We start from the raw sequence: 9,550 nt of genomic DNA, 5'->3' as shown, positions 1-9,550 counted from the left end.
ATACTAGATACTAGATAAATCCAAAAGATAGGAGATACTGTTGGTAAGAAAAATATGATACTAAGTACTAAGAAGATTGAATTGAGAAACAGTGAAAATAAGTCAGATTGAAAAACAGAAGAAGTGATGATGCGTAAGATAAGGAATTAGAAAAAGCATAAGAAACAGATAAATTTAGTTGTCACCCAATAAAATCTACACTGATTGGAAGAAGCAAAGCCAGAGAGCATAATCAGCTGAGTAACAAGCACATATAAATAAACAAATATGAAATAACTAATCCTAACGAACTATATTAAAAAATAAATAAATAAAAGGATTTCTTCAAATTCCTATTTATCAGCAAATTCTGTTAAGAAATACACAAGCCCAAAATTCAAAAAGCAGCATAATCATTGAATCAGTTCATCCCAATCACATTGTTTGATGAAACTAGAAAGTGAAGGAATCAAAGAAGAAGAAGAAGAACAGAGCTCAGAGAAACAAGGCCTCTTTCTTTCAAATTTTTAATTATTTTTGTCTATTTTTTAACAAAAAAAAAGGGGGTCACTGTCAAAAGTATGTATTATTAAATTTGATAATAATATGATGGCGTCACATGAACATGAAGCAAAGGCTGAACCTCCACCTTCTTCTTCTTCTTCTTCTTCTTCTAACACTGCTGAGGCCAAAACGGAGACAAGGCCTTCCGTGGAAACAGACATGTCAACAAATTCGACCACCATTCCTTCAACTTCATGGTTGACACCAAAGATGTAATTTTTTTTTCTTTTCAACCCTCTCACTTGCTTTTGCTTCATAGATCTGAGCTGAAAAAGAAAAGTGTGCTTCTGGGGCAAAAGTTGGGTTCTTTTTTGCAATTTTGAATTTGGGTATGTGTTGGATTTGGAGGACGGGTAGCAAGTCTGAGTCTTTTATTTAATTTTCGTGGGAATACTGTTTTTTATTATTTTTGTTTTTTGGTTTAGCATAATACGTTGTGTGCTTGGAAGTACATCTTATTTGATCAATTGTGGATGTAGATTAAGTTGAAACTTGACAATCCAACGGGTTTTTGTGCATTTGGAAATTCTGAATATATTTTGTACTGTTCTATTCTGCAGGTTACTTGCTATGTTTTGTATTATGAGTTTGATAAACTATTTGGACCGAGGAGCAATAGCAAGCAATGGTGTTAATGGAAGCAGAGGAACTTGCACCAATGGTACCTGCTCGTCTGGAACTGGAATACAGTATGATATGCTTCTCTTAGCTCTTATGGGTTTATTTCTAAGAGTGTGTCTTCAAAGGATATGTTTTTAATGCATGACAAAGAAAACCCAATTTATGAATGTTTCATGCCCTCCTCCTGTTTCAAGGCAAGAATAGAGGATTTCGTCAAGGGTTCAAATTGCGTTGGTTGCCTTTATATGGTTGACCTTGAATAACAGAAAAGAAATTGGACTCTTTTTTCGATTGAAATAGGCAAAAATCACTATTGCAAGATTAAGTTTAGTTACTATGATATAAGTGAGACAGGAATTGAGATCATGGTGCAAAACCTTTTTTTTTTTCCAAGCCATTACCTTTAGTAATGCAATTTGTTCAATATGAAGTACCAAAATTTCAGGACTTAATTTTCTAATGTCGAACCTTGCATGAATAGGGGGGATTTCAACTTGAGCAATTTCGAGGATGGAGTTTTATCATCAACTTTTATGGTAGGACTACTCGTAGCCTCTCCAATATTTGCATCTCTAGCAAAAAGGTAATTTGTTTTATTGTTTTGGAAATAGTTTTCTCCATATTGTTGCATAGTTGTTAAAGCTTAATATGCTGGTTTATATAATATTATAGTTTTTAGCACATAAGCTTTAAATATTTTTTGTTCATTGTTCTTGTATTTTATACATCTTAAACTAATTTTTACTTAGTTGGGATATTTTGTTCAGCTTTATTTAGCCTAAAATATCTTCAGAAATTTCATTTTTATGAATGAAAATTCTGAAAGCTGAACAACTGACCAAACTTTAAAAAATCCTTGATATACTATATTGAAATCCAAGTTGTCCTTTATTTATAAACAAAGCTATTGCACTCATCAAAGCCTATCAATTCTTATGATTGTTCCCCATGAAAGTGAAATTTAACCATTTCAGTCATGTACATGCACATATCATTATGATATTTATAATCGTGCTATCACTTTGTAAATATTAAACCTTACATAATTATTATATTTTGTAGTGTGAATCCATTTAGACTTATTGGAGTTGGATTGTCAATTTGGACTATTGCTGCCTTAGGATGTGGTTTTTCTTTTAATTTCTGGTCCATTGCAGTCTGTCGCATGTAAGTGCTTCTTCTATTGTATTGAGTTCTTATAATAGTAGTAATTGTAAGATGTCTTTTTTGTTCCCTTGTGCTTTGGTTATTCTCTATAGGTTGGTTGGTGTTGGTGAAGCTTCATTTATAAGTCTTGCAGCACCTTTCATTGATGACAGTGCCCCACCTGCTCAGGTTTGTCTTTTCTCTTGGATTAATCTGATGACTGATGTTCTCAGACTGGGAATAACTCCATTGTCCATTATGCTCATATATCCTGATATATTTCTAGTTATTGAACTGTGAACCAATACTTCTGGATGATTTTGAGTCAATTGAATGACCATCAACAATTCTGCTGTAAATGTATCATGTACATTATTCAATGGGTCATAAATACCTGGTAAATGTAATGCTATTTTCATCTTGACAATTGCATGTTAGGCTAATTTCCTGATTTCATTTCAATGGTTTATAGATATACTAATATGGAACTGAAATGAACTGACTAATGTTTTCTTCAACCTCCTTCTTGATAGTTCCAGTGTTAACTATTTTATTTCTGGAGAAATCTTTTCTTATACTGGTTTTGTGTATCAGAAAACAAGGTGGCTTGCAATATTTTACATGTGTATACCAGCAGGATATGCAATTGGGTATGTCTATGGTGGCGTGGTAAGTTTCCTTTGGTTTTGATACCAGTAATAAATACTAGTAGAAACAGATGATGAGGGAGATGACTTTATATTTAGGATGACAAACAAAATTTTCTTTCTGAATTTTGAAAAGGGAATGAAAAGTACAGTTACAAAAAGTAAAAAGAAGTAAAATGTTAGGCTTGTAGATAAATAAAAACTTGGATGACAAATGAACTCCTTTCTCTGTAGCAGTGTATTTTCTTGCTCTCTTTGATTTTACCTTTGTTTATAAACAGGTTGGAAATCATTTTGGTTGGCGTTGTGCTTTTTGGGTGGAGGCTGCTTTAATGCTTCCATTTGCTATATTGGGGTTCACTTTGAAACCTTTGCAAATGAAAGGTGCATGTTTGTCTTGCATTGATATTATGTCATTCTCTAATGTAATTAACATCTCTGAAGTTCTGAACTCTACTTGTTGATACAGGTATGGCTCCGGGTGGTTCAACAAAGGTGCTGGCCGCTGACACAGTTGTGCCAGGAGTTCAAGGTGCCATTATATTTTGGAGTAGTGCTATATGAGATAACATTAATGCATTTTCTAATAATATATTTCAGTTCATATAGTACCATTCCTCTAACTTAAGATTAAAAACAATGTTCTGTCCACAGAGCAGACCTAGTAGAAGTGGTACACACCTATTATTTTTCAATAAAAATTTAGGTTTCTGTTCTCTTGGCTTGCTTCAATTTTCCATAAACCATTTCATTCATGTGATGGATAGATGTGGAGGCTTCAAATAGCAAAGATGAGTCGGTGTCCTCGAGTGCAGAGGTTGGAGATAAAATCTCACATGAACCTTCCAAGTGAGAACAATACACTTATTCTCCATTTATAAAGTTGTTTCTTTAATGTAAATTAATGATTAATTGGCTCCTATAGTGGCCATTGATTATGTATTTCAAATTACAATTGGTTGATTCTTATCTTATTTCAGGTCAAAATCTGGAACCCCCGCAATATCAGATCAGTTCTCACAATTTTTTCAAGATATGAAAGAACTTTTGCTTGATAAGATTTTTGTCGTCACTGTTCTAGGTACTTGTTCTGCTTACTGGTTTACTAATGCATCAACTTATTTCCTTAACTTTAATAGTATTGTTGTTAAGTTCATGTCAGAAGCCTGCTATATAACCACCTTACTTTACTCACTTATGACCTTAGCACCATCATCTCAAACTATACAGCTCCTAAGTTTACGAGTCATTTTGTTTTGTGTTGTCTCTTCATTCAGTTTTATTACTTGAATATTTGCAGGTTACATAGCATACAACTTTGTTATAGGTGCTTACTCATATTGGGGCCCGAAAGCTGGTTATAGCATATATCATATGGTGAGACTTCGTTTGTCTAATGACCACATGTATGTTTACGATTTTATTGACACGGTTGCTTCTTTCTACAATTCTACTGTGAATTTTAGCTTGCATAAATGAGATATAGATTGTGTTATTTTAAGATAATACACAGCTTAAACCATAATATTATTGGTATGATTATTGTTAAACTAAGGACATTTTACCTTGGCAGACTAATGCAGATATGATGTTTGGAGGAATCACAGTTGTATGTGGAATATTGGGCACATTAGCAGGAGGCTTTGCTCTTGATTTCATGACTAACTCCCTATCAAATGCATTTAAGGTTGGTGAGATTCTGGCACTTCTTCATACCTGTTTGTGGCTTGCCCTTCATACCAGAGTTCCACTTTTGTTTGCAGCTTCTCTCGCTGACAACATTGGTTGGTGGAGCATTTTGCTTTGGTGCCTTCTTATTCAGAAGCCAGTATGGCTTCCTCGCGCTTTTCGCTATTGGCGAACTTCTTGTTTTTGCAACTCAGGTATTTTTCATTTTCTGTTTAGACTGATCATTGAAATTCATGGTGAGAACTAAGATGTTATTACATTCTCAATGATCTATTATTGCACATATTTAGGGTCCTGTGAATTATGTATGTCTCCATTGTGTCAAACCAAGCTTGAGGCCCTTATCTATGGCAATGTCCACTGTTGCCATACATATCTTCGGCGATGTACCTTCCTCGCCTCTCGTTGGAGTTCTCCAGGTTAGTCTTTTTTAGGCATTCAACAATTCTTCCTTCTTTTTCTTCTTCCCATTTCAGTTATGAACATTATTCTCGTGGTTTATCTTTGCATATTTGTAATGCAGGATCGTATCAACAACTGGAGAACGACCGCATTGATTCTATCAACTATATTTTTTCCAGCAGCTGCTATATGGTTTGTAGGTCAGTCAATCTTGCCAACTTTCTCTTGATTTGCTACAAACATCTCATATTGCCAACTTGTTTGACTCATCATTACTATAAAAAGAGCAATACGTATGATTATTCTATGATCAAATCAATGATGGATGCATGTTGGCCACATGAGCATTAGCTTGTCTTGTAGGCAAAGAATACGAATTTGTGTAATAACAAAAAAAAACTTTGATATTGTGGCAGGAATATTTATGCATAGTGTGGATAGGTATAATGAAGATAGTGAACCTCAATCTCAGCTTCAGCCTCAACCTCAGTCTCAGCCTCAGCCATTGCCTGAAGAGAAAACTGGAGAAACACCACTTCCGACACCATCAGTAGAAGAAGAGAAAACTAGAGGAAAACCATTTCCTGAAATACCACTTCCTACACCATCAGTTGAAGAGAAGAGTGGAGAAACACCACCTCCTCCTAAACCCCAATGATGAATTTTCTTTAACTTCATTCCTATTGAAGCACAATTTATTTGGCACAGTGATAGTTGTAGCAAGTGTAAATAGTAATATAGCATTATTATTTTTTTGCTTCTCTTTAATAATTAATGTAAGCATGTTTTTGCTTTTCATTAGCTGAAATAAAGGAATAGCATTCTCTCCATCCAATCCATGTTAAGTGACTCTATTTAGTTAAGATGGTAAATATTGGATCTGAATCTTAAATAATAACTAGAAAAATTACTTTTTCTATAAATAGATAATAAGATATAATTTAAAAATAAAAAATGATATATTTGATGAGATGAGATACAAGCATGAAGTTGCCATGTACAAAAGCAAGGTGGTGGTCATCCAATGACATCCATCACTTATCAGTGCACGTGTAAAATAAAGATCAGCACTCAGGATTGGTATGAGACTAAAACAGAGGTTGCAGAAGAAATCAGCGGCCTTCAGCCTCAGGCTTGGTTTTCCATGGTTTTAGTGGCCCCTCGGATATTTTGATAATTAGTGCCCACAGAATGAGTTTTCATACATAAAATAAAATTATAAATAACGCAACGTTGGTTTTAGCTTCATCATCATCCTTTCCATGGCACCTACCGCCGCAATGCTCTTTCTCTCGCACTACAATGCCAAATCACATACCCCACCACCACCCTTCTCTTCTCCATCTGCATCTACTTTCAAACGCTTCAAAGATTCAGCACTTACATGGCTTCTCAACTGCAATCTCATTCCCAAAGCGGCTTCCGACAACACCACGTTCGATCAAGCGCTTCAACTCTGCACCTGCTAATGTCTTTCCTTAATTTCCAGTTATCATTTGATAGAATCACAATTTATATCTTAGGTATAATAATGTCCAAAAAAGGGGGAGTGAATCCGGTGAAAAAAAAAAAACTGGATGATATGTGCTTAATCTAACTATTTATTATTCTCTCTCTTATTTATTTCTGGTCCCACTTACAAAGTAAAAAATCAAAGATAAAAAATCACACTGTCTCCTTTTTGGAAAAAGGGTTGTCGCTCATGTTGAAAATGTAAATACCATGAAGCTGTTAGTAATGATTATCTGCTTCTGCTTAGCATGCTAATGCCTTTATACCACTATCATAATTAAATTAAAACTTAAAAAGTTAAACTAAACTTGGGTTTTCGGCTTAAAAGGATAATGCTTTTATACAACTACGATAATTAAATTAAAACTTAAAAAAGTTTACACTAGACTTGGGTAGGAACCCTCGAAACGAAGGTTCCTCTCAAAAAATTAGCGTATGCTGCTAATTGCAGCGAGCACACGGTATTCTTTAGTAAAAGGCGAAAGAATAGTTTGTTCTGTGCTCACTGCACAGCTCCGTGGTTTAACAGGCTGACCAAGGTTGCCTTATATATATTTTGATTACTAGAAATTTGATTGTGTTGGGCGATGCGGGACTTAACTTGTTCAAAAACGGTATCATATTCTTATGTCCAAAAAATAAAATAAGAAAAAGGTATCATATTCTTGCCTTAGCCAGCAAAGTTTGCATCCAGTGGTCATGTTTATTCTTGCTACATAATCATCTTGTCATACGTTTCTTCCAAGCCTAATTCAATTCAATGGTTTGTTTCATCATTCACAATCGGCCATACTATTGATTATGGAACGATAGAACCATTTATCTTATTCACTAAAATTCAAAAAATTAATACAGTAAGGCAAAAAGAAAAATGTAGAATACATTAGATGGTTGATATTGAACAAACGCCTGGTGAAAACGGCATTTGATATGAAACAGATATAAAGGGGACGACGCTAAATAGAAGTGCTTGCATTGCAAACTCATACATCGAACTGTATAGAATGTAACTGAATAACTGCAATCCCCCGATGCATTTACACCAATGACAGCTCTCCTGCAGGAATTGATCTCTTGATAAGTTTACTCCATGACTCATTAGTCTCTTTGATTACCTTAAGCGCATAATCCTGTTTGCCAAATTTAAGTTTATAACAGAATTAGACCAAAACAGGGCATTTACCATGGTATATCGATTATGACAACGCTACAGTTACTACATGTCGCACTTTTATCTTTCATGTTACTGATTTATTTTGCCAGACCCATATACTAATCTTAGAATATGCACATAGTAGTCCTTGATGAAAACATTATTTTTGAAAAAATACAGTTGAGAAGGTAATTTTCTAAATTGAGTACCCAAACAACTACCACTGGCTCACTTAGGAAAATATTATAATGCTAACTTGAAGCTCAAAGAAAGTATACAGAATTTTAAGGGTTATTTGCACCACCAAGTGATTCAAGTAATGGAATACCTTATTCACTGCCTTGTTGCCAAGACCAAATTTATTAGCAGGCTTTCCATCGGGTATCTTGTAGTCCCTGAACCAGTCCCTAATAGCAGTGAGTGTGCCCTGAAGACAATCACTGTGTTAGATCCTGACAAAAACTCTTTACATTTTGGAATTTTGCGTTACAGTTGCACACAACTAAATGACAGAGAAGAAACTTAAGAAATAAATCATGACATAGTTTAGCAGTAGAACTCACAGGAAAATGCTTCTCAACATCATCAACATCATTCACAAGAGAAGCTTTTGGATCATCTAATGAGATTGCAACTATTTTCCAATCAAGTTCTCCCTCGTCAATCATGGCTAATGCAGCCAAGGGTTTGACCTTCAGAACCTCACCTATCTGTCTCCGTTGTTCACCAATCTCAACCACATCAACTGCAGATAAACATTTTTACATGTTTTGGACTAAGAAAAATATTTGTTAAAATCTCCAATTTATGATAGCAAGTAATGTACTACCTGGATCATTATCTCCAAATGCTCCTTCAACATCGGAGTTGGAAAAAGATGGGTCTTCCCAGGTTTGAGGAAGTAAGCCATAGTTCCAATGTATATTATAGCTGCAGAGTATGCAAAAACATATGCTTCATCTTAGGAGCAGGGCTAATTATAAAAGGTGGGGAATGGGTGTTGAAGCTCCTATATAGATTTACAGAAATATATAAATAGCAACTGGTGAAGAAGACAGCCCATAGGACATTTGAATGCGAATGATCCATTAATAAAGGTAAAAGTACTACAAAAGGTCTTAGTGGGATGAGGACAAGAGGTTTATATTAAAATTAAGCTAACCTCTTAAATTTATGAGGAAAATGAAAAAAAAAGAAAAGAAAAGAAAAGGGGGGTGTTGAGAAGGAGCTATAATTGCTAAATATTGATAGGTATTTCCATGGTCTGTGCCAGCTGATTGGACCAATTTTAAACAACAGAATTTTTGATTATTTAGGTCTAGGATACCAGCACCAAATTATGCAGTAACTGAAACAGAAAGACCACTCCAAATTTGAATCTTACGGGTAATATCGAAGCTTTCCCTTTTTGGTATCCTGCTTTATGGGAGTATATAGCTCATCAGTTGCGACCTCCATCTTTGCATTAGATTCTTTTGGTATTTCAACAATATAATTGAAGACACCATCACCTAATCGCAATGGAATATCATGCCAAGGAGAAACCTGCATATTTTTCACTAAATCATTTCAGTGGTTACAAGGATACAACTCATTCTTACAACATTCTTCTTTCCATATCTAGTCATACAAGATGTTTCACATTTCCTAATTCCTATCAGTTCAATGTCACGTGCCCTTGATTTCTTTATTACACACAGAAAAGTTGGAAAGGATGCCAAGAAGAAGCACATATGAATGGCATTAATCTCAACTAGCTTCTGAAATCTGAAGTTCATCAAAATCGGTTGTCACTATCCCACAACAAACTCCTTAATAAAGCAAACACTTAAGGTGA

At 34.8% G+C, this 9,550-nt stretch overlaps 2 protein-coding genes across 4 annotated transcripts in view; one reads left to right on the top strand and one right to left on the bottom strand.

Moving 5' to 3' along the window:
- LOC107626273 (probable sphingolipid transporter spinster homolog 2) lies at nucleotides 287-5,878 on the top strand. 3 transcript variants are annotated; one of them, XM_016329112.2, is made up of 16 exons: nucleotides 288-755; nucleotides 1,104-1,232; nucleotides 1,646-1,747; nucleotides 2,227-2,331; nucleotides 2,424-2,499; nucleotides 2,905-2,979; nucleotides 3,239-3,341; nucleotides 3,427-3,489; nucleotides 3,725-3,806; nucleotides 3,938-4,038; nucleotides 4,258-4,334; nucleotides 4,531-4,644; nucleotides 4,721-4,840; nucleotides 4,937-5,065; nucleotides 5,170-5,248; nucleotides 5,465-5,878. In XM_016329112.2, the coding sequence occupies exons 1-16, from the start codon at nucleotides 586-588 to the stop codon at nucleotides 5,704-5,706; spliced, it is 1,767 nt and encodes a 588-aa protein (XP_016184598.1). In that variant the 5' UTR covers nucleotides 288-585; the 3' UTR covers nucleotides 5,707-5,878. The 3 variants fall into 3 exon arrangements, with proteins under 3 accessions (XP_020972224.1, XP_016184598.1, XP_020972225.1); XM_021116566.1 differs by lacking the exon at nucleotides 288-755 and adding an exon at nucleotides 759-872; XM_021116565.1 differs by lacking the exon at nucleotides 2,227-2,331 and having other exon boundaries at nucleotides 287-755.
- LOC107626272 (soluble inorganic pyrophosphatase 6, chloroplastic) overlaps nucleotides 6,975-9,550 on the bottom strand; it is a 3,391-nt gene continuing 815 nt past the window's right edge. Inside the window, exons 2-6 of the mRNA XM_016329110.2 lie at nucleotides 9,098-9,258; nucleotides 8,543-8,643; nucleotides 8,277-8,458; nucleotides 8,042-8,140; nucleotides 6,975-7,690 (exon numbers count right to left, since the gene is read on the bottom strand). Of these exons, the coding sequence (XP_016184596.1) occupies nucleotides 7,598-7,690; nucleotides 8,042-8,140; nucleotides 8,277-8,458; nucleotides 8,543-8,643; nucleotides 9,098-9,258 (636 nt within the window). The 3' untranslated portion in view covers nucleotides 6,975-7,597. The remainder of the gene's footprint in view (nucleotides 7,691-8,041; nucleotides 8,141-8,276; nucleotides 8,459-8,542; nucleotides 8,644-9,097; nucleotides 9,259-9,550) is intronic.

This window comes from Arachis ipaensis, chromosome B02, assembly GCF_000816755.2.
Source record: "Arachis ipaensis cultivar K30076 chromosome B02, Araip1.1, whole genome shotgun sequence".
In the NCBI taxonomy this organism is placed as follows: Eukaryota; Viridiplantae; Streptophyta; class Magnoliopsida; order Fabales; family Fabaceae; genus Arachis; species Arachis ipaensis.
Note: the sequence above shows the minus strand (reverse complement) of the source record. Positions and strands in the feature narration are given on the sequence as shown.

Coding starts and splice junctions, on each gene's coding strand:
- LOC107626273 (XM_016329112.2), top strand. CDS start 586: ATGATGGCGTCACATGAACATGAAGCAAAGGCTGAACCTCCACCTTCT. Junction 4,841..4,936: donor TTCTTGTTTTTGCAACTCAG/GTATTTTTCATT, acceptor GCACATATTTAG/GGTCCTGTGAATTATGTATG. Junction 5,249..5,464: donor AGCTGCTATATGGTTTGTAG/GTCAGTCAATCT, acceptor ATATTGTGGCAG/GAATATTTATGCATAGTGTG.